This window comes from Perissodus microlepis, chromosome 23 (assembly GCF_051167445.1).
Source record: "Perissodus microlepis isolate ML-2025 ecotype Zambia chromosome 23, ASM5116744v1, whole genome shotgun sequence".
Taxonomy (NCBI): Eukaryota; Metazoa; Chordata; class Actinopteri; order Cichliformes; family Cichlidae; genus Perissodus; species Perissodus microlepis.
The window spans coordinates 33,967,755-33,992,035 of NC_140482.1; the positions used below are offsets into that span (position 1 = coordinate 33,967,755).

Consider the following 24,281-nt stretch of genomic DNA (forward strand, 5'->3'; position numbering starts at 1 on the left):
GGTTTTCTGTCAAATTTAATTCGAAAAGCAATCCAATCTTATTAAAACTGAGGCTGATTAAGACCTAAATTCCCACTACAGAGGAAGCCAGGACAGGGGAAAAACTGAAGAAAGTAAAAATTGCTTTATGATGTTATAGAAAATAATGTTATTTTAATAACTCATTCTGATACCCCCTGAATAATAAATTAGGTTTGAAATAGCTATAGAAATGAGTCATTGTCAGAATGACAAACTGCCTGAATAACATTACCAAATCTCAAAGTAAATGATTATTTTTCTGTTGCCTGTGTTCTGGGCTCATCACAAGAACAATGGCTGTGTGTACTGTGTCGCATAATGGCTTTTGCCTAATTTTGTCTCTTTAAAAGGTGGGAGATAAATAAGCCTCTGGAGATAATTCTAGACGGCCAAACACAATGGTGAATTATAAATAATCTTGCGTGGGAGAAATTACGGGGAATTGTATAGTGTAAGCTCGTGTCTGCAACAGTTTAACTGAAAATCAGTCCTTTGCATTTCCCGTGTGGCGATTCCAGTAAATATCCAGCAATAATCACTGAAGTCGAGGTTGATGTTTATCTACATATGAACATTTTTTACTGTACTTTCACAACAACACACAAGTCTGACAGTGACAGTCTAATTATTTCTAATTGTGAGCAAATTGCATAGTGAGCAGGTTTTACTATAATGGTGACTACTTGCAGGAGTCTCTCTGCAGAGCTACATGATACAACTAGACTCATTGGAGAGGCTCTGTAAACATGCGGCAGTGTGTGTCATGGCATGTTTAAAATTCTCGTGTTTTAAAATTCTCCAATTCCAACCAAATGCTTATAAATTTCAGGGATTATCTAGAGCGTGTGCCCCAATTAAACGATCAATATTAAATGTCACAATTCTAGTCAATATTTGATGAGGCCTATTTTCTAACAATGCAGCTTTCAGGGCTTAGAATCAATATTTTACATAAAAGTAAATTTTTCATAATGTTAGCTTTGAAAGCCCAAGTGCATTATTAATATCAGTTACAAGAGAAGTGTGAAAAGTGACAGGTTCCATATGCATTTGCTAAAATTCAGTGGAGGTGAAAACTATATGCTGTGCACTGATTGCGCCACAAATCTTCACTGTACTGTCAGCCTCCTGGATCCCTCCTGGCAGGGGGCAAACAACAAGACGATCTCTGTCAGAGGCTGTGTATTTTGCCACCCCTGCTGTGTTTAAAATCCATCACTGCCAACATAGTTCTCCTCTCTGAAACTTTTCTTTTATTGGAGTCTAGAAATCCCATCTCTGTAGTTTAGCTCCTTTGTCCTCACTTTGTTTATGAGTCTCACTGAGAGTGGTCTCTGCTGTCTTGCCTCGCTCTGGCGCTGATGTTTCTCCTTCTCCTTCCTTTTCCCTCTTCCTCTCTCGGATAATCTCCACCAGCCTCTGAAACTTCTGGTTTAGCTCCTCTATCCCTCCCACCACACTCCCGTCATCCTTTTCTCCATCGCTCTCCAGTGAACTCAGCGACTCGGCCCTTGAATCACGGCCCTCAAACTCGTAAGTCTGCAGTGAGTCATATGGTGGCTGTGACAGGTCAAAGGTGACCTGGTCCAGACGAATATTCAAGAGCTCCTCCATCCTGAGAGGCTGCGGGTTGGTCGTTTCTGTTCTCGCCGGCTCCGCCCCACTTGCCCAGCCTCTGCTGTTGCCAAACATCCCCTCAGGTAAGGGCAAAGACTGTGGGGTCAAATCCTTTCCCTGGAGTCCACACATGTTCAGTAGCTGCACTCCCGCTGGGTACAGCCCGCTGCTGTTAGTCCCATTCATACACGTCCCTCGGCTGTTTGGGTTCAGCGAGCCCACAATGCTGTATGTGTCTCCTTTCAGGTACACAGGAGTGTTTACAGAGCTCATTTGACTGCTGTTTGAATAATTTTGCTCGGAAATGGAGGGAATAGAAGAATCAGTATCAATGTCATCTACGGTGCAGCTCGTGGCTCCAGTGCTGATTTGAGTCTGGGATGACCCCGGTCGCCCCTCTTGTTGGTTTGATGAGAAGCTGGTGTGACTTTGGCATGAAGACTCATTTGGGTCACAGTAGGTCGAATCTGCGGCCATGCTGGTGATCGGAGTCGACTCTGGTTCTGTTGATTTTGTCTGGAAAAACAAGGAGATGATTTAAAAAGACACGAAGAGAGAAACGTATGGAATCAAAGGAGTGACTTTTTTCAACTTTCTTCCAGTAAACACCACTAAATATTTAATTCTGGACTTGAAACACCCCTGAATTGATTGTTCTGACATCAGTTCATCTATGTGCAGTATGTGGTTTTGAGACGTTTGATCTGAGCAGTATCTTGAAAGACTGGTTGCGTGACTCTAAAAACTTTAAAAATGTTAGTTTCCAAAGGTTTTATTTATTTTTATTTTGAACAGGCTGTGCAGTCTCAGACTCGCACGCCAAAAATAAGATCTTTCTGATATAATCATAAAGGGACACTTAAACATCACATAATCATTCACTGATTCACAGTTTAAAATAATTCTTAAATGTATCCACTAGTCTTTTACTGGGCCCTCAGATTACCCACTCTTTTAAACTCTTTAGCCAGCTTTCTTCTGATTGGCTACCCTTTGCAAACAGAATATCATCAACATATTAGGGCATTCTCTTTCTCTGCTATCATACAAAGTCAAGAACAGATAAAATTGTCTAAAACTGAGCATTAGATCAGTTTAAAGCATCAGCCTTATAATGTTTATATTTAATATGAGCGTCACACAGCAGAATGGGTCCCCTACAAGTGTATAATTTCACAGTTAGCTATTAACTTTCATTTAAGTTGGTAATCCCTTATTTGAATCCATATAACTGTTACAACCATTGTTAAATTTCATGTTTTTTTTTCAGCACTCTTGTCTGACCTTAGCTGGATCCTGATTCTCCTTTGTGCCAGCTGCGATTGCTTCAATGCCTTCATTTCGCTCTGTAATTTTGCTTTTCACCATGCCTTCTGCTTCGAAACTACTGGTGCTCATCTCAGGAGAGTGCAGCACAGGCTCAAAGGTGTTCTGGTTCTGGATGATGAGGGAATTGCTGAAATGACCTCTGGTGAGCCCGTGGGTCAGCTGAGTTAGCTGCAGACCTGCCTCCAGTGGCCCGGCTGGATAATCTCTGAGAACAGGCAGCGTGTGGAGGCCGTAGCAGAAGCGCCCGTAGAGCGGAGCGGAGCCCGGACGTTGCTGAGGGTCCAGGCCCGGGCGTGGGTGACGACTCCAGCTGTACGTCCTGGCCCTTGGCAGATTTTGCTGGGTGTACCATCTGCGCCAAGAGATAAATGTCAGAGAAGCACACAGTCAAAGACACACACACACACACACACACACACACACTCGTTTTCATATCTTAGTAAGGACATCTAATTGAAGAAATGCTTTCCTTAGCTGCTTACCCTGACCCTAACCATCAAAAATGAACGCCTGACCCTAACCCTAAAACTAAACATAACCAAACTGTAGCTTAAAACCACATTTTGAGCCTCAAAAATGCCTTCAAACTTGTGGGGATGTGGCTTTTCTCCCTGTAAGTGACTGTTGGTCCCCACAAGTATAGTGGCATGCCAATTTTCTATCCTCACAAAGATGTCTAAACATGTACACACACACACACACACACTTCCTACAAGCCAGGATAAACTTTTTATTTTATTTCTGGGATCAGCTCACATGGTTCGGTTGTTGTGCATGTGCTGTATTCTGTGCATGCTCTGCAGCGCTGTAATGTCAAAAGCTGCGGTATCTGCTTCCCCTCCCCCCTCATCGTCATACGATATGATGTTCTCCCTGACATCATCCTCCTCGAAGGTTGAGTGGGAGTCTCGTTTCTGATGGCGCAATGACAGCGAGAGTGCACACACCACTAACGGGCAAAAAAAAAAAAAAAAAAGAGACACATGACCATATACTCTTTGGACATTACAGAAGCAACCTGACACAAGTGCTCAACGTCTTTAAAAAAAGTCACAAACAACACACAATATTTAAAGTAGTTCAGAGACTTCAGAGAACTGACCAACCGTACCCAGAAGAGTTGTGACACAGGCCAGCATGGCCAGTAATGTCACCAAACTGAATATAAGAGACGGAGAGGCGGATGGCACGGGAAGACAAACCATGTGTCTCTCCCATCTCCTGTCCCTCTGTCTGCCCCTGTCCTCAGTCTGCATGCCCCCCCGCAAACAGGGACAAATAGTCACGGTGACTGTGCCAGTGTTGGTTAGACCCGAGGCCCCGTCGCGCAGCACGACTGGCACGTAAAGGGTGAGTAAAGATGAGGAGAAGCCAGGCAGGGGCTCTAAGGCTGTCTGCAGCACCAGGCTGGCTGTCACACCTGATAAAGTGGCAGAAAAAAAAACCACACACACATCATACACAGTCACTGCACAACAAACATGCACCACTTTTGGCTGGTGTCAGTTTTCTGGGTTTTGCATGGAAAATAAAAATAGGGCCAATGTTTCCAACCTCCGCTTTCTCTGATGGAGAGGTTGAGGGCAGAGCTGGACTCTGGAGGGATGCTGAAGTGAACCGAAGCGTCCTGTCCTCCTTGATCTCTGTCGATGGCTCGTAAAACCTGAACCACCTGAAGAAATCACAGATGAAAATTCATTGTTTTAATAATACAAAGGAGGTTAGAATTCTCTAAGAAGAAACAAAATAAATCAAAGGATGATTAAAGGTTGAAAAAGCATTTCTGTCTTTCACAAAAACATCTAAATTTGTTCAAATGAAACAATCAATCAAATAAAAATTTCTTATTCAAACGTGTACTTCTAGTTTTATAATTTTTGTTGTTTTCATTATTGCAGCAAAAACCATTCAATTTAGATTCTGAAATTACCTCCACAGATGTTTTTATTGTTTATAGTGTTTGTCTGACACAGGGGGTTTACAGGAATTAACGATGCGTATGATCCAACATTACTGTTTTTAATTTTAGTGCTGTTCGTTAATGTTCACTGTATAGTGCTGTATTGAATTATCATATTAAATCTCTCTATTATTTTTACATCCCTGATTTTATTTGCAGGCAGTGCTACAGGAGTTAGCAGCGTCAAACTGTAACCCGAAGGCTTTGGATCAAACGCGCTCCTGTGTGTGTTTTCTCTACACGCATGTCAGGATAACTGGTGACTGTGGAACTCATGGAACATGAGTCTGACTACAGTCCAGCCTCTACAACCTCCGAATTCACATTTTCCCCCTGTTTGCACTTTTACATAGAAACTTTCTCACACTTAAATGGTAGCGGGGAATAAAGCTCTCAGTCTGAATTGCCATTTAATATCTGCACTCTATGCAAAAATTAGACTTTGTGCATGTTCTGAAAAGTTCTTCATGCTTTATCTTTCAGTTGCAATGAATGCTAATATACAAACAAAGCTGTATAAAATGTTTAAAAGAAAAGAAAAATCTGAATGCAATGATTTGCAAACCTCACAAACTCCCAGTTTATTCACAAAAAACATAAAAACGAAAAAAAAAAAGTTTAAAAAAAAACAACAAAAACACAAAAACGAAAAGGAAGCATTTTAAGAAGAAAAAAAACAATTTTGAATTTTATAGGAGCATAAAATGTTTACCACTGTGTAGCATCCACTGTTCTTTTAGCAACAGTCTGTAAACGTCTGGGAAATGAGGAGACGAGCTGCTGGACTTTGCTGATAGAGGATTTTAGCTGCTCAACAGTCCTGGGTTTTCTTTTGTTTCATGATGCAAAAAATATTTTCAGTTGGCAAAAGATCTGGACTGCAGGCAGCCCAGTTCAACACCCAGATTCTTCCACTACAAAGCCATGCTGCTCTGCATACAATATATGATTTAGCATTTTCTTTCTGGCATTTTTTACAGAGAAGGTCTTTTTTTGAGGCCTTCCCTGAAAAAGACGTCATCTGAATTTGAGCAGATGTTGCTCTAAAACCATCATCAGCATCTTTCCAGATGTGCAAGCTGCACTTGCATACCATCAGAGACTCAGGCCTTTGAAATGAGCATTGGTAACAGGCAGGTTGGTCTCTTTCCTTTTTAGTTACAACGTAATTTTTATTTAGAAAAAATAGAAATTTGTTAATTTGTTTGGAGAACTTTAGCTAAATCAGTGAAACAGAATAGACACATATGTATGTTAAAGGGTGATGGACGTGATCTGATTGTGGTATAAATTGCTGAAGGTACACAGTTACAGTTTCCTGGTTCCATGAGGGAGTATTTGGTGCCTCACTGTGTTACCTTCTGATGTACTGGCTACTTGTCCAGGGCACGCTCAACATCTTGCCCAAAGTCAGCAGAGATAGGCTTCAACTGACCTGCAACCCCAATTGGATTAGAAAATGAATGGATGGATGACTGATTTTATTTAGCCTATTGTTTTAAATGTGCGCTTCATCCATGAAAAGCACTTTATAAGATTGTTTTGTAACTGCCCAATAAATCAGGTTTATTATTTGTCTTATTATAAAAGCAACCAGCCAGGCAAACACGAGGGAGGCCTTTAATTATGAAGCAGTCACGGGAAACAAAAACTGACCACTCATTTATTTCTTATAACAGCGGATCAGTTTAAAAAATGTTCAGAATTAAATTAGATCAGAGCTGCAATTGTTACTGACTGACCTTTGTTTATTAAAACACACTGCTGCACTAGCTGTCAAATCAACCAACCAAGAATTACAGCTTTAAAGTCGCACTAATGCTTTGCTTTTTCAAGTTTCCTAATTCCGTGCAACAGAATTAGCACGAAGGTCCACTTTGAAGGAATACCAGTCATCTATATTAAAATTAGGAATCGGTTATTATAATATTTGCAAATGCACTCAGCTACTCGAACGTTTGAGGGTGAGTTTCATCTGAGCTTATCTATTTTAATCACAGTGATTTTACTCGTACATAATATTTAATTAGCTTCCTGTTAAATTTCACATTTACTTTACAAAAGCTCTCCTTCCAAACAACCTCCTGAATAATCAGGCCCCATCATAGCTTAAATACTTAACAGTACCATATTATCCTAATAAAGCTCTTTACTCTCAGACTGGAAGCTTAATTGTTGCTTTTCGAATTTCTAAAAGTAGAATGGGATGCAGAGCAATCAGCTACCAGAAATGTTCCCGTGGAACCAGCTCCCAGTTTGGAGTCAGACACTCTCTCTACTTTTAAGATTTAAACGCTCCTTTTTGATATAGCTTATCTCTTAGCTATGCTGCTACAGGTTCAGGCTGCTGGGGGATTTCCCATGATGCACTGACCACTCCTACACTTCCTTCTTTTCAATCCTGATTTGTAAGTAACTTCTTTTTCTCTTCAGATAGTTTTTGTTTTGTCTTGTCTGTTGTTTATGCTCTCTCTATGTTATCCTTGTCTCCCATCTTCTTCCCCCTAACACCCCCAGCTGGTCTCAGCACACCACAGCCCCTTTACTGACCCTGGTTCTGCTGGAGATCCCTGTTAAAAGAATGTTCTTCCTTTCCGTGTCACCGACTGCTGCTCATAGACCATCCCCGTGATATTGTAAGGTACTTTACCTTTCTACATAGAGAACCTTGAAGACTGTTGTGAATGTGTGCTATCTAAACACTGATAAGATATGTTGTAAATGACAATCATAATTAGTGGAATAATTCATCATACTAATAATAATGTCATTGCAATCGCAAAGTTCCACTGTCAGCAAACATCAAAGGCATATTTTGTTGCCTAATGCAAGCCTATCATGTTAAAAGGCTAATTGATTATGCTAGTATTTCTTAGAACAAAATTCCCTGAGGAGTCCAGAGACAGGCTGGTTCTCCACACACTGGACTAGCCAAAATCTACTTCTTTCCAGCTGTGCAACCATGATCAGCACATGATGGTTGCTGAAAAATGGGCCTCTGCACGCCTACAGAGATGCGCCGTGAAAAATCCTAAAGGATTTATGATGAATTATTTCATTAATCCTGAATTTAATTTACAACATCTCTAATCACTTTTTGTTTTACTGGATTTAAAAAGACAAATGTGCTTTGCTTTCTAAGGGATCCCAAACATCTGAGAGGTAAAAGGTGATCTGGTCTCTACCTCTGTAAGTGGGACAGAAAGTTGCTCAGGCTTTGAAAAACAATCACTTGCGGGAGTTTGAGACAGAATGAACAAAAACAAGAGCACAGTCTGAAGTTAAATGAAATAACAGGCAAAAACAAAACAAGAACGGACCTGACCGGGGGCACTGGAGTCACATACTGACGTCGTGTACTGCCTGTCCAACTCCGGCGCATTGTCATTCTGGTCTAGTGTCTCTATGGCAACCACAACCCTTGACACAAGATTCGGGTTGTCTAAAAAAAAAGAAAAAAACAAGAGACTGACACTAATGTAAAAAAATTTGCACAGACTTTCTATCATTTTTACTACACACTTTGTATTCCCTACTGCAGGCAGCGCTTTCAGTGAAAGATTACTTTGGTGAGCTCTGCTGCTCAGAGCGCCCGAGGGCAGAAGGTCTGACATACCCCTCTGTGTGGCGATGACAGTGATATTATGCCACTGCTCCTGCTCACGGTCCAGCTCCATCACAGTGTTGATAAAGCCAGTGTCAGAGGCGATGCGGAACAGAGCCTCGGGGTCTGACTGGGGATCGATGGAGTACCTGAGATAAAGTAATAGGCACCATCAAGAATAGGAAGGGCAAAGAGAGCCCTGAGTGAGCGAGCAGGTGACTAAATGAGAGAGTGTCGGTGTGATAATTACCTAATGTTGGTGCTTTGTCCTGTATCGGGGTCCACGGCGTAGACCCGACCGACAGAGCAGACAGGGGGGCAGTTCTCAGAAACATCCAGATGGTACAGAGCCTGGGAGAATCGCGGTGGCTCATCAGCATTAAGGACCATGACCCGGACTGTTGCCTGGTCCTTAAAGGGACCTTTTCTTATGTATCGGGGATCCACTATAGGGTTTGTAACTTCCACTGAGAAAGTATACGAATTACGTGTTTCATAATCCAGGATCTGTTGAACAAAGAATAAAGCAGTTACTCTTTATTTAAGAGCTCTCATATATGGTTAAAATATGGATATGCTGTTTATTACTGCCCACATGCAAAACCTCATTATTCATTTATCTCCGGGTGTAATATACGACTTCCATTTTAGACTTTCATTTTTTATCTGGCTTTCATACATTTCTTGGAAATTAATCATCATCCTTTCGTCTTACTACTACTACTTTGCAACCTCTTAATCTAAGATTCCAAAGTGCAATAATTATGTTTGAATGTCGAACGCTTTTAAAACGCTTAAAAGTAAAAAGACAACTTCACACTGGCTGCTTTTAACACTTCAAGTGAGCTACAGTTGATTACTCGTTCACTGTTACTCATTAATTGCTCATAGCAGAGCCCGGGGAGTCTGAACCTATCAGCAACAGTGGGAGTTTGAGTGGGGTGCTGAAGTGTTTATCTGCTTATAAAAAATTAATTTGCAAATACCTGACCAAAGCACATTTTTTAATCACCGCAAATGTTGCAAATTGGAGATGTTTTTCTCATTATGTGGCTATTTAAGCATAAAAACCTACATACGGCTTCAAATAGTAAGCTATTATGAAAATTGGTATAGGCAATAAAGTAAAGCTGCTTTGCACATCTCTGCTGCAGCTGCGTCCAGTCACTCACCTTGTTCAGCACAATGACAGCCTCTTTATCTCTTCCAGTTACGTTGAATATTTCAGCCTCCTCAGTGTCCAGGATGGTAAACTCCAGCTGTGCATTTTCTCCCAGGTCAGGATCAGTGGCAGTGAGACGGCCCACCTCCACACCTGGAGCCGCCAGCTCTGATACAGAGAATGACCACGCACCTGCAGGGAGGAAAACAGAGAGTTTAACAGTTTCAGTGCTGCAACTGAATGCTGATGACGATGGCTCAATTTGATATCAAAGCATGCACTTCTACACACATTTCACGACCAGATTTAAAGGTGCGCTGACATTATTTTCAGCAAGTATAAGTACCGGCTGCTGTAATCAACAGATCCAGATTGCCTACTTATGCAATTCCAGAGTAAGAACTGGGCCACGACAATCATAGTTCTCAGTGGAAAAATGAATTTCAAGACTCAACTAAAGCTCGTATCACATCCAATAAGGTGAATATCTTCAAAGCAACTGGAAATTTAGTGTGGAATTTTCTCTTTGAGGCAATCTACATTTTCACCTTGCTGAGCCGAGCTGTAGAAAAGGTGACACAGGAGAAACTTTACACCAAAGTGCCTGTGCTACTCAAACAAAAATATGAAAACATATGTAGTGAATCAGAACCAGAGTAATTTTGGACCTCAAGTGTTTGTGCTGTAGACTGATGTGTTCCCCATTTTAAAAACCATTCAAGTATCGGAAATATGTCAACGCAGCTAGCACGGTCTTTTGCTATCAACGCTGATACGGACGTTCAAATTAGGCTCGGCAATTTAGACATTTTCTCTTTTCTGACCGATTTTTAAAAATGGCTCGAATGACTTCATTAGGCAAAAACGTTAAACATTTGATGACTCAAACTACTCGAATGCAAAGTTTATTTCCTTGACTCATTGCAAAAAAAAAAAAGAAAAGAATATCTTAGATCTTTGAACTGATGCACAATTAAGAACCATCCCAGAGCCATCAGTAACATTTTACTGATGGTTCTGGGAAACTGACATTTTTAAACTACAACACAATTGATACTGAAAGCAGTTTAACAGCCCCGGTGCTACACTTGTCTAATAAATCCCATCAGTAATGAAGACAGTAAAAAGACTCTAAAGCCTCAAATTCACTGAGAGTTATTTCCCACTTTGCTATGAATGAGCTGTATTTATTAAAAAGAGAATTACAGAGTTAATTTGTTTTTCTGTTATGTTTAGTTAGGATTAGAGCGTGTCTCTTTAGCAGGCATGAAAGCAGGCACAGCGATCTGAGGCAGGTCTCTTTTACTTGGTGACTTGCACATATCTCGTAATGCTGCGTGACACATTTAGGGAAATGCTTTCGTTTTAATCAAATCAGCTCTACCTTGCTGATTGTTAATCATTCAATTCCTCTGCATAATGAAGAAGATTTAAATATTCCATTCTTGCATTCAAAAACTAAATGAGCCATTTGCGTAAACTGTGGCATTATTGTCAAACTGAAAATAATGACTTGCAGTAAGGGGGGAAAGATGTAGTCAGATATCAGTAAATAAATAACAGGCTGCTGACATTTGGAAATATTAAATAGCTTCTATAAAACATTGTATTGCAGAACAATTTATCAACGTGAGGAGAAGGGGCTTTAAACATTAAGATGAATAGCGGTAAGCATAGACAGTCTGCGAGATGAAGAAGACGAAAAAGCCAGCAAAGATGAAGTAGTATACGGGGAAAATGCAGTATGTGTCTCAAAGTGTTAGACACATTCTGCAGTGATTTTACTGTCTATTGAAGCAGAAAGCACTGAACTTTAAGATGAAATATTAATATCATGGAACAGGGAAAAGCTTGGATAAGAAAAGTGGACATGATCTTTCACTCTTCTACGTCAAGCCAGAATCCATTTAAACCTCAGGGACCAAATGGGAGTGTTTATATCAACGTTAATGGTAGTCTTGGCAAAGGTTATGTGATTACAATTGATGCTAAAAACAATGATTAGGAAGAGTGCACAAAACAGAGAGGAGTGGACTTACAAGCTATTTAGCTCGTTTAGGGCTTTAGGTCTTATCTTGAATCTGTCAAAGTGACTTGGACCCAAAGGAGGCTAAAATATCAAACTGCTGTCACAAATGCCACGACAAGATGTTTCATCCTTAGATATCTCACACACACACTTACATCCTAGAGCGACAGATATTGAAAGTAGCCAACAGTTAAATGTTGATCTGCTTACTCCTTCTAAAGTGAGGGGGATTGTCGTTGACATCGCTCAGCCTCACTGTGACGGTCGTAGTTCCCGATAATCCACCAAGATGGCCCCCCATGTCTTTGGCCTGGAGGATGACCAGATACTCATCCTGAGTCTCTCTGTCCATGTCAGGTACCGCCGTCCGCAAAATGCCTGGTGGAGAGAGGAGAGCAGGACATGCAGCAACAAAATCAAAACAGCAACAGATTTCACAGTGACACCGCGCCTCTTTGAATTACCATCAGCGCGAGTCAGATGCACATATTTTAGAATTAGGAAGCTGCACGCATGTAACTTCAGGCCACTTCTGTTTTTGAATAGATCACAGAAAACGCAGGAACACACAAATGTTCTTATCCATACTGGACATAAGGTGGAAAGGGATACAGTGCACAATATATACAGTGAGAGCAGTGCCGGGATTAGCTATGTGAAGTGTAAACATCAGCAGAAGAGTCAGGTTATGAAGCAGCTTTTAAAAAGGTTGAGCCGCACTTTGGAAGATATCACAGACCTGTCTGAGGGTCCACAGAGAAAAAGTCCTGGCCGTGAGTAATGGCATACACCAGCCGAGCGCTGTTTCCATATGTTGGATCATCAGCATCTCTGGCTGTGACCTGGATTATTGACGTGCCTGTAGAAGAGGGGAAGCATGATACAGATGACAGGTCAATGGACTCTTTCAAATTAAGAACGTTAAAACAGGTGGCTGCTTAATGAGCCATGTAGCAGGAATACTTCACCCAAAAACTGAGCAAATATAATCCAACTCTCTGCTGTCTCACAACACACACACACACACACACACACACACACACACACACACACACACACACACACACACACACACACACACACACACACAAAGTTCCAAAATACATATGCTGTTTGAATAAATACAGATACATTCCCAGTTACAATATTGCACAATTTCTCTTCTTGAAATGGTGCCAGTAGAAGTGCATTCAGCCACATCCACATTTTGGCAAAAACACGATTGTTTGCAGGATACTCAGAGAATGAATAGACAGCTGGCGAGGTGATCGAGAAGCAGAAATATTTTTCAAGTATTCATTCTTTCTAGCCTTGATAGCAGGAAGCATAATCTGTATATAAAAGATGGACTGACAAGTCAAATATCCAAATATCTACTTTGAGCAAAAAAGGTATGAGTAATGGGCAGTGTGTTTCCAACAACAGGATAGCATTAGCTTTTCAACTAAAGGTGCAAAAAAGAATCCTATAACATAGCAACTGTTAATATTTTGGCCAGCTAAGCTGTGCTAAGCAAGCTTATTGTTTTATATGACTTTGTAGCTAACTAGACATTGGATGCTAACTTAATTCCTCTAAAATTGTAAAATTCGATTGTAATGTTAGCCAGCTACAGGCAATTTTCCTTTTAAGCCATTGGCTGGGCTAGCTTTGGTGTTGTGTGATATATTTTTTGGTCAGATCCATATAACTCATTATGTTATAACATTGACTGATATAATTTCCCACAGTTGACTAACAGGTAACAGATAACAGATAACTTATTAATAACTTATTAAAGTCTTTCACAGATGCAAAAATTACAATTGCGTTTCTCGACACCTGTTAGTGATGTCTGAGATTTGCCCCTGGCTACAGAGTGAAAAAGACTGTGTCTGTTTTGTTTTTCAGAACAAAGCCTTTGTTGGGTAAAACACTGCTAACATTTGATCACCTCTCAGGAGATTTTGTGTGGTTGCACTGCAATGTTGTTTGCTGCATACCTATGTTGGCCATCTCCGGCACCATGGCAACATAAGGTTCATTGGGGAAGACAGGTGGGTTGTCGTTGATGTCCTGAACTCTGATGATGAACTCAGAGGACGGCTCCAGGGCTCGGCCGGTCTCACGGTCTGTAGCAGTCGCGACGAGACGATACTCGTCTTTCTCCTCTCGGTCCAGAGACTTGGTGACATGTATGTTGCCCGTCTTGCTGTCGATCACAAACACAGAGCCCACTCCCTCTCCCTCCAACATGTATTTAGTGCTTCCGTCTCCTTTGTCCATATCCGTGTGCAGCTGGAAAAACAAATACATACAGACTAAATGGCTGTAACACCTTCATGCAACATTACCTACAGATGCTGATGCAGGTATCACTCTTTAACACTTGCATTTGTTTAGCAGATACCACAAACCTGACTATGTGAAATGAGTGATTTATGCTAAGGCAGGATGGGCTCACTGAATCTAAAATGAATGGCACCAGGTGTGGAAGATACATATGGGACGGGGATGAGTACTGATGCATACAGCTAATTAACTCAATGGACCAAACATGCCATCGGGGGTTTGTTGAGGGCAAATCCACATCAGTGTGGACAGTGGCGCTGCAAATGTCATATATGTATGCTCACAGATGCATTCTGCTAACTCAAGCACTATCCATCTGCAAATCTTTCTGTCTCTTCTATCCATCTGTCTCTTTCCTCCCCTTCTCGTAAATCCATCTGCCTGACTTGCCTTTACCTTATAAACCACCTCGTTTTCCAGTCCTTGTTTTTCTCCCTTTTTATCAACTTACCTCGCTTACTCAGAATGCCCATCTGCTCGCAATTCTCCTTCTTTCTCGCTCTCTCCCTCTGTCTGGCTGTTTTGCTCCGTGGTGCAGAATACTGGTTTGGTATTTAATGGTAGCGAGGATATTAGTGTGAGCTTGATAGGTAAAAGGCCGAACACACAAAAATAGAAAGCTAAAGAGATTACTCAGCCTTCATCACACTGAGCTTTCTGACCGAGAACCTTCACATTTCTCTATCCTCAAGGCCCATCTGCACATGTTCATAATCCACAAGGCTTATTCACAATCTTTGCAGTGGACCTTAGATACTCATGAGAGCCTTGACTTTCAATTGCAGCTGCAACATTGTCTGTTTACAAATGTGCAGAGCAATTGCACACGATTGTTGCCAGGCTTATTCATTTTGTGGCACAAAAAATTGTATGTGCAACACAAAAATAGACAAGTTTAATTGCCTACATAATGATTAACATAGAGTCATTTGTGTGGTTAAGACAGCTGCCCACCTTAAAGTGAGAACATGTGATGGAAAATATTGCACATAAATGCATTTAAAGTGCAGATTTACACACTATTGTCTGCCCCACAGCACAGCATTCAAGCAGAGATCAAGGAAAAATATAAGATTAGCGTATATTGTGTGTGTATATGTGATGTGCATGTGTTGGAAGGATGAAGTTGGGATTATACATACTCACGATAGCATACCCTACAAATTGCTAGATAAGGGATTCAGGTTTTTTTTTAGTCATCTCTTACCCACCCCCTTTTCCCTCCTTTCTTCTTTAAAGCTAGCTTTGATTTTGATCCCACACTTCACCACGAGAGACATCTTTGTCAGAGTCTGTGCCCACCTCGCTCCCCTGCCCCCCCTTGCTTCACACTTTCTATCCAGACCTCCTCTCCTCACTGTCTAATTGCTGGCTCAGTCCTGCTGCGCTTCAGTCAGCATGGAAAAACACTCTCACTGTGGGGAAGAAATTTATCCACCCCGTACAAGCAAAGCAAGAAAAAGAGGGAACTGTCTCTTCCAATCCCTTTGTCACTTTCTCTCTCACTCTTTAATCTCAATTTTCCCCTCCTCTCACTCATGCAGTACATACACCTCCGGGTTTATATCTGCTTCACACTGCTTTCCTTGCAAGAGAAATTCTTTCTTCTTTCGCACGGGTGGTGGCACCTGTGATTTGAACTGTTGATAGCTCACCTCAAACCTTGCACCGACAATGGCTTTGACATGATCATCTCTCTATTTCTGGCAAACAAAATGAGCTACCTCTGAGAGAAAACACTGTGCTTCCGAACTCCTCGCAACGGAAGCATGCTTTATTACATGAATATCAACATCAAGACTTTACTTGCAGAGAAATAAACAGTCCCGCGTGTCTATTGATTGCTTTAACACCCCTCCCTGACTGTACCAATAACAACCACAGTGGAAGATTAAACATTTATGAGGTGTATACCGCACTGGTAAGAATCCAATCTAGACTGTCACTATAAAGTATACTGCGAGCTACAAAGTGGTTGGCAGAATTCCCTGTTAGCGTTACAGCTGATATAATCCAACTCTGAGTATGCCGTAGCTGCCAGCAGCTGCATTAGCGTGGAGCTTCTAACTGTGAAGTGCTACAAGTAAACCCCTGGGATTGAATGGTTCAGGTGTGCAGTGGATTAAATCATCTCAGACACTCTTCATGTTGCGACACAGACAGCAGTTGAGGCTTGCTGGTGTGCTGATGGTAAAAACTCAAGTATGTGACTTGAAAAGTGGGGATGGTGACGCATAAACAGTGCGATCTGATCTGTGCCTCACTTTCAAGCATGCAATGGAACATTTTTAACATTCCAAATATGTTTTTTGTTTGTTTTGCAAGCACATGAATTGTAAATTGAGAGAAATGTTTGTAATGCTAAGAAGGTAAATATACTTCATTGGGTGAACTTTGTTAGTAATTGGTTGCACCCCCTTTTACCTTTTGAACTGTGTGAATTCTATTTGGTATAGATTCAACAAGGTGCTGGAAACATTTTGGACCCTATTGACACGATAGCATTGGATGTCATTTGCAGCCGACTTGTCGACTGCACATCCACGATGGGAATTTTGTCACATCCCATCCTACATCTCGATTGGATTGAGATCTGATGACTGTGGAGGCCATTTAAGTTTAAGATTATATGAGCTTGTGATGCCGTGTCTTATCCTGCTAGAAGTAACTGGGTACACAGTCAGGATATGACATCAAGGATATGACATAAAGGATATGAATGGACATGGTCAGCAACAATACTCAGGTGGAAAACAGCTTTTAAACAATTTTCAGTTGGTACTAAGAGGCACAAAGTCTGCCAAGAAAATAGCCCCCACACCATTACACCACCACTATCAGCCCGAAGTGTGATACAAGGCAAGATGGAAATTGGGACGCAACGTTTTTCCAATCTTCTTCTTGACAACTTTGGTGAGTCGGTGTGAATTTCCTATTATTCTATATAGCAGTGGCACCTGGTGTAGTCTTTTGCTGCTGTAGCCCATCTGCTTTAAGGTTCAATGTGTGGCACATTTAAAGATGCTCTTCTGCATACATTGGTTGTAATGAGCGCTTATTTGAATTACAGTTGCCCTCCTATTAGCTCGAAGCAGTCCAGCCTGTCTTCTCTGACCTACAGTCTCAACAAGACATTTGACCACGTCTACATGCCTGAATGTACTGAATTGCTATCATATCAACCTAATAAAGTGGCCGAGGACTGTAGATTGTTCACTTTTGTTTTCTTTTTTTGGGGGGGAGGGGCTGGGTATATTTTCTTAATATACATGGTACCAATATCGATACATTGTTTTCCTTGTAATATCTTTGTGAATAACATGAGGCAAAATTTGCCATTTTTATAATTAATGTTTTATATGACAGATTTGCCTGCAACTGAATCGCTAGTACTTCAGTATTCATTGGTGACATACATCCATTAAGAATTGCCAAATGTCAGCATGGGCATACACGTAATTAGTTGATGGTACTGGTTAAAAACTTAATTTTATACATTTCTGTCTGTACTTCATTAAGCTTGCAAGATATGTCTTTTTGAAAGCTCACTAATTTAAATTCTGAGAAATAAATGCCCAGACAATTGATACATGTACCAACAAAGGGAGCTTTAGCCAATAGTAGTCTAACAGGCCCAACTTCTGATAAAGTGGATCTCTGAACTGGACCTCGCCACTGTTTATGGTGTTTTTAATGGATTTATATAATCAATAACATGACCTACTGTGTGAAGTCACTCAAGAAATTTCCGAGGATACTGTAATACATTTTTGGTCCGTTACTTAGCACTAATTAAAAGATATGTGTGGGTGTGCATTGAGCTCATACATTTTATAGATGCAGCTTTGTGTTAGCTGATAACTTAGCACGCCATCTTCTCATCCAAATAACTTCTGGCTCAAAAACTCCAACATTGGCCAGCCTTACTCCTGTGATCAAAATGTGTCCAAAACCATATACGCAGTTTAACATTATCTTTTATTATTTTTAGTTTCCTGTTTTGACTAATAAGTCAGTTAGCAGTGCAATAATTCATAGGTTTTTTATATATACCAAAATCGCTGGCCAAATTTCCTGACAATCTGCTCAGGTGGAGAATTATCCGTTCACTAAGATCAACCAAACGTTAGTGGTTGGTTCATTTAGAAAAACAAAACATGTAATAAGAGAGGATGAAATGATAAATGATGAATAAAAGACAGACTAGAAGGAAAAAGAAGAAAATAGGTGGAGGACTGATAGCCAGTCATTGGACAAAAGCCATAAGTGGGAAAGTGATAACACACAGCAAGCATGACAGGCCATCAATTTTATGTTTAATATATTTGGCCAGTGCAAATTAATAGCTTTCAACATTGTTTTCGTTTAAACCCTTTTCTTTTATTAATAGTGGCTAGTTAAACATGTTTTTATGTCGCTTTCGTTATTTGTGTACACACACACACACACACACACACACACACACACACACACACACACACATATATATGGTCTTGGGCATTTCTACTTTGTAGAGCGTAAATAATTACAGGTAGGAAAATTTTAATGAATCCCTGCTTTGTGTGTAGTATGTTTGTGTGCAGGTTTTAAGCACCGATTTGTGTGTATGAACAGTGAATGAGGCTCAAACAGGAGCTTGGGGACACACAGAGCAGAGGATGAGAGAGGTAATAAATGAAGCAGAGTGGAAAGGTTGTCATTGTGATATTATTTGGACAAAGAAAAACATGTAAATAAATGAATGCACCGCGAACAGAAAAGATTTATGTAAATACATGTATTGAGCACAGGAGAGATTTCTGTTTGCTCCAATTAAACCCTTTGCGTGGCAATAGCTTATCTATAAAAATGATTGTGCTTGCAAAAATCTGTGTTGGTTCTCAAAAATAAGGCGCAATTTACATTTATGTTGTAATACAGTGAGATTCAGGTGATTCGCATGTGCATGCTGACTGGTTGTGCCGAAAGCTTACCCGTCCAATGAGCACAGGCTCAGGCCCTCTGTACTCCTCAATCACAAAGAACTGGTTCCAGAGCCAGCTCCTACGGCGGCGAGAGTGTGGCAGCAGGTAAGGCTCTGACTGACTATGTTCAGACTCTGTGACCCATTTAGAGAGGCCCCGTAGCCTCTCAGGCTGAACGTCACCGACACCTGTCTCCAAATAGAGTTGAGGCTGGAAAGCGTACTCCTCCTCTGAGCTTGGCACTAGACTGTGATCATTAATTACACCTTCAACCTCTCCATTAGTCAAATTGTTCCTTTTCTCACGGTTCACACTGAGTTCAGAGCTATGTTTAGGTATAAGAGGTTTGGCAGAAGAATCTGAAGGTTTAAGTCTCATGTCGATTTGCTTTGCTGCATTGCTCTTAAAGTCAGAATCATTAGGTTTGCCGTCATTTAGTTGAAAAACCACATTTGGCAGAGTTCTTACATCACTCTCTGAAGCCTGTACATGGCTTTCCAATTCTTTGATTCCAATAAAAATTTTGTCCAGGGACTTTGGATGATGTAAAACTTGTTGCTTTTTGTCTGATATTACTTGAGAATCCGGATCTTCCTCTGAAAGGCCGACAGCCTCCGAGATGCCGTGTCTTTCCCATTTGCAGAATAAAAGAAAAAGAAGCACAACATGTGCTGCCATTGCTGAGGTTCACTGATAACTTTGTCTTGTGAAGTGGCTGACAAAGGGCTGATCAGCTGCCGGTTTTTATGATGGTTTATTTCCAGCATGCCTTCGTCCTGCCCCTGCTTCGGTTCTTCCGCCCCTCTCCTTGGTGTTTGTCTTCATTTCGGCTTCTTTACTCACATATTCCCATGCAGTGCACATGCTGCAGAGGATCACCTGAGAGAAGACATAATTAGTGCGATCTTGACTGTATTCATTATTATGAGAAACAAGTGCTTTAAGATACAGAAGTGAAAAGACACAAAAAAGTCTGCCATCACACTCATTATATGAAGACGAGATTTTTTTCAGGACATATTTAAAGATAAATGTTTGTTCTGCCGTTTGCTCAACAGCTTTGTTTGCTAATCTGAGCCTTCTGCCAACTGCTGTGCAAATAACTGTGAGTTTTGAACAGAAACTATGATAATTACGTCTCATAAGAAGTTACCTGAAAAGGACAATTCGCTTTGTACCTGATACTGTTGATGATATTCCTCTCATTGGCATTTTGTGTGATTCTGGTTATTGATCTCATTCTCAGGAAGGTAAGTGCGGTCCTAAAAAATTTCAATTAATTCAGAGCCTGAAGGTACGGCGATGAGGTGGAGCTCAGGTACTTTACTGCTCCTTGTCACACACAATTGCCTGGACAGCAGGTGATTGATGCCATCCCTAAAGATGGTCTACCCATGCTTCAGTGCCCAGTTCTGAAACAAGTTCCCCTTAAGAGATTAATTAGGCTCATAAATAATTTAATCAATGACTTGTCCTCATTTCCCTAAAGTTTAATGATCTGCTTTTTGTCAGTATTTGAGTCAGATCTCTGGCCATTGATCTTTGAAACTTGATGCAGTGCAAAGTGTCAGCAACTTAACAAGATCCAAAACTATACGACAGTGCATCCATGTCCCACATGGATCCATCACTCTGGCTCACTTTTTCCCTGCAATGAACGTTCTGACAGCTGCTTTCACCTTTATGCATGCATGGAGGCGTGCATTATCATCTTTGCACAGCAAAATACATGAGTCATGGGTACACAGGGAGGTAGTCTTCAAACATATGTAAATAAAGTTTTCATGCGTTTCTTTTCTGAACAGATTTGGAAGCTAAAATTCTTAAAAATAATGTAGAGATTTCCCTGCATTTCATGCAAATTATCAATAATTTGGCTAGAGGACATAAAATACAGTGCACACTGGGAAGACTAAATCCCCTGGCCTCATCTGACTTAATAAATGTACAGAGCACCAAGTACTTTGATAAATTTTGAGGGAACGTGGCACAAAGTTGGCCTATAGAAATGCAGTAGGCTTTGATGGTTTCTATAATACGAACCAGAACATTTCTTAACCCCAACATTTTCTGATACGATATGCTGCATGGGCACATTAAAATTAAGCCAATGTTCTTTCTTCTCTGCAGATAGTGACCCACTTAAAGAAGTACACTTGAGAACAGAGACAATTTGAGCTTTGATCACAAGAAATATTAAGTAATTTCTGCCCTTTTTACGTCATTATTTTTCCCTCAAATGGCAATCCACCCTTAATTATTTTTGTTGCATTTTGCGCACGAAATTTATCAAGTCATCCATATGTAATGCTTCATGTTCATCATCGGCATCTGTTTGCCGGTTTCCCAAATCTATGGAAATACAAAAAGTGGCTCTTCCAAAACACTTTTGTCTTTCTCAGCTATTGTGCATTAGCATAGACTGAGCTTACAGCTTACATTTCTCTCTGCCAGCTTTGGTCCAAAACCCATGTTGCCAGCAGTACATGTCATTCACCGTTGTTTGAAGTCTTTAGAGTAAGGGTGTGTGTGTGTGTGTAAGATATGTGTGAAATGTAAGGCAAGGGATAGAGGATGAAAGCGTGAGGACGATTTGCTGTTGCTGGCTCAGAATGGAATGATGAGTGGTGACATAGCTCTAAATTGCAAATCGCTGTTTCAGTCTCACTTCACTCTGCATCGAGATGCTTCACTGCAACAAGGCTATTCCGTTTTTATTAAAAATAGCCTGTGCATGTCAGGCCTCTTACATAGGAAAAATGGGAGATTGGGGCATAAAGGAGGCAGAGCAGGGGAAGTGGTAGTGGAAGTACACTGGGGAGGGGGGTGAGGGGAGATGGGTGGCTTAAACATCCAGGATGTGGACAGATTCTGCTCCATTTGAACATCTCTGGCTTACCCTCCTTTTGCCATTCGTCTTAATGCCCACAGACCTCTCATCCATTCTCGCTGGCTCAGTGCACACAGGGAAATCTCTTAAGTCTATCCAAGTCAGACTGGTGAAGAGAGGCCCACTGTACTCAGCACATCAGTCACTTCATTATTGTCAAGGTTTGACACACCAGACAGCTTAAGTGAGCAAATGCCCTGTGATAAGTCAGTGTTTAGCCATGTTTTATTTGTCATGTGAAGAGGCAGTGTAATATTACCAGAGAATTTTAAATATGATAGTCAACTCCCACACTCCGTTTTATAGGGGGCGCTCTTGAGAGAGTCGAGAACTAATGGAGCCCTGTGGAGCAGTAGAAAATGTAAATCATTTTCTTGGAACAATTTTTACCATATTTTTGACAGAAGGGGTGCAGCTCTATTTTAACATTGTTTTTGTAATCACTTTTAACTCAAGTAAAACACTTTTCTGTAAGTGTTACGCACTGCAATATGAGAAATTTACAGATAATTTCATTTTGACCAGCACAACCAGCTGCTTCTTTCATGGTTTACTCTAACCACTCTTCTATAATATAGTTATCATCTGTCAATGGCTGCCATTAAGGCAGCGTGGCCTGTAGTAGCTCCTTAACAGAAAAATCAGCAAGTATTGGGAAATTCTAGCTTTTTATCGGAAAAATCACCTTCATTATAAGAAAAACGCAAGGACATAAGCACTGTTCTGTATTTCACCAAAGAAAATTATTGATACCGTGTTAGAAAAGGCTAAAACAATAAATGGACTAGCCACGTAATTCCACTCATTTCTATTCATTGAACACCATCTCATGAGCGCCCCCTACTGACTTGCTGCCAATTTTCGTACAGTGGGATAGATGGGAAGTGGAATGTTTCTCCCTGATCGGCTGTGATAATACATTCGCCACAACACGTGACACAGCTGCTTGGTCACGGATACACACGAACCAGTTTACATGCACGCGCACACTCACATCTAGACCGCTCATTAGCATATCTACTAGAGATATACTAAACAGCCCGGAGCGTGACCTTGTCTTGCTGGAAGAAGCCAGAAAAATGACCTACTTGATGCATGTTAATGTGATTTACACACTTGGGCTAACTATTATAATGAATGCAACGTCCCCCAAATTCCGCTTTCGGCAACTTAACCGAGGTCCAGCAACCTCATTCATTTTTGCAAGCGAGCGTCCCCGCGCCTAAGTGCACGCGGCAGGTGAGTACGAACGGCGCGCGCACACACATAGACAAAAATTACCTACCTAGCCGGGAAATTAAGAGGGAAAGCACGGCGTCATCCGTACCATCTGTCAAAGCTTGGCGCTCAGTTCAGTCACCCAAAATAATTGTCTGCTTTTCCAGACCCTTCTCTCAGCCCACCATTATTTCACCTAAACAGCTCGCAGATATCTACTACAAACAGCTTTAAACTGACAGAGAAACAGTTAAAGACCCGGTTAAAAGCCTCCAAAAAACGCCGAGAATTTGGACGATAAAGTGGAGAGCTGAGCTGAGCCGAAGGCTGGAAACTTGTCTGTGTCAACTATTGAATTCTGAAGATTTAGAAAAAAAGTCAATTATGAAAGAAGCTTACCGTGTGTTTGCGGTTTTGCTCCGGTGGTCTTCTGGTTTAACGGGGCTGAAATGATCCAACGTGGGAAAGGATGCCGAGGTTCATCTGAGCTCAACGTGAGGTCTGTCCACTTAGCCCAGTCTCTCTCTCGCTCTCGCTCTCTACGTCTAACCCTCCCTCCCTTCCTCCGTCCCTCTCTCTCTGTATACCTCTCTCTATTTTCCCTCTCTCCATTACTTTGTAACTATCACACAACGACCATAGTCACTCTAAAAGCCTACTATTTTTGAAATAGCGGCCACTGAGTGCCACAAAGACAAACTGTTAGTCTCATCGTGGTGTACTTGGACAAAATATGTGTGTATAGATTTCGCTTGAGCATTGGCGACATCATGTAAAGGAGCATGAGGTCCTCCCCTAGGAATTTCTTAATTTGCTTCATTCTGTTTTTTTCTGCATCATTTCTGCGTATTTATTATTACAGTGGAAAACACGCACAAAAAAAACATGTTTCAGGTAAACATATAGTGAAAGATCATGCAGTCGGGCTCTTAGGCATTTTGTGTTGAATTCAAATCATTCCCCATTTTTCTCATTTAATATTATCCCTGCTGAGTCAACACAAATGTGCAGATGATTAAGTCTTCTGTCCTTCTTGCCGTTTGCAGGGAGAGTCAGAGTGCAGCAGACTGACAGTTCTGTGTGATATCAAGCTGCTTTCGTGCCTTTTTTCTTTTTGTTGGTGGAACCTGCTCAAATGTGCGTGTGACAGCACGTG

General features: G+C 41.1%; 1 protein-coding gene across 1 annotated transcript; it reads right to left on the reverse strand.

Annotated features, from left to right (window-relative positions):
- Window positions 1-571: 571 nt before the first annotated feature.
- Window positions 572-23,620, reverse strand: cdh24a (cadherin 24, type 2a). Its single transcript, XM_084921010.1, has 14 exons — window positions 23,525-23,620; window positions 19,027-19,896; window positions 13,705-13,999; window positions 12,462-12,581; window positions 11,933-12,100; window positions 9,704-9,885; window positions 8,782-9,038; window positions 8,544-8,680; window positions 8,248-8,369; window positions 4,522-4,639; window positions 4,079-4,387; window positions 3,724-3,916; window positions 2,923-3,319; window positions 572-2,154 (listed from the first exon to the last, which is right to left on the reverse strand). Exons 2-14 carry the CDS (start codon window positions 19,693-19,695, stop codon window positions 1,285-1,287), a joined length of 3,837 nt encoding a protein of 1,278 aa, XP_084777136.1. The 5' UTR covers window positions 19,696-19,896; window positions 23,525-23,620; the 3' UTR covers window positions 572-1,284.
- Between the last annotated feature and the right edge of the window lie 661 nt (window positions 23,621-24,281).

Bases quoted from the DNA above. Each gene is read 5' to 3' on its own strand.
- cdh24a (XM_084921010.1), bottom strand. From the start codon at position 19,695: ATGGCAGCACATGTTGTGCTTCTTTTTCTTTTATTCTGCAAATGGGAA. The intron at 8,681-8,781 runs GTAATTATCACA...ACTTTATCTCAG, and splicing joins GGACAAAGCACCAACATTAG to GTACTCCATCGATCCCCAGT. The intron at 4,388-4,521 runs GTTGGAAACATT...CCACTTTATCAG, and splicing joins CTCCATCAGAGAAAGCGGAG to GTGTGACAGCCAGCCTGGTG.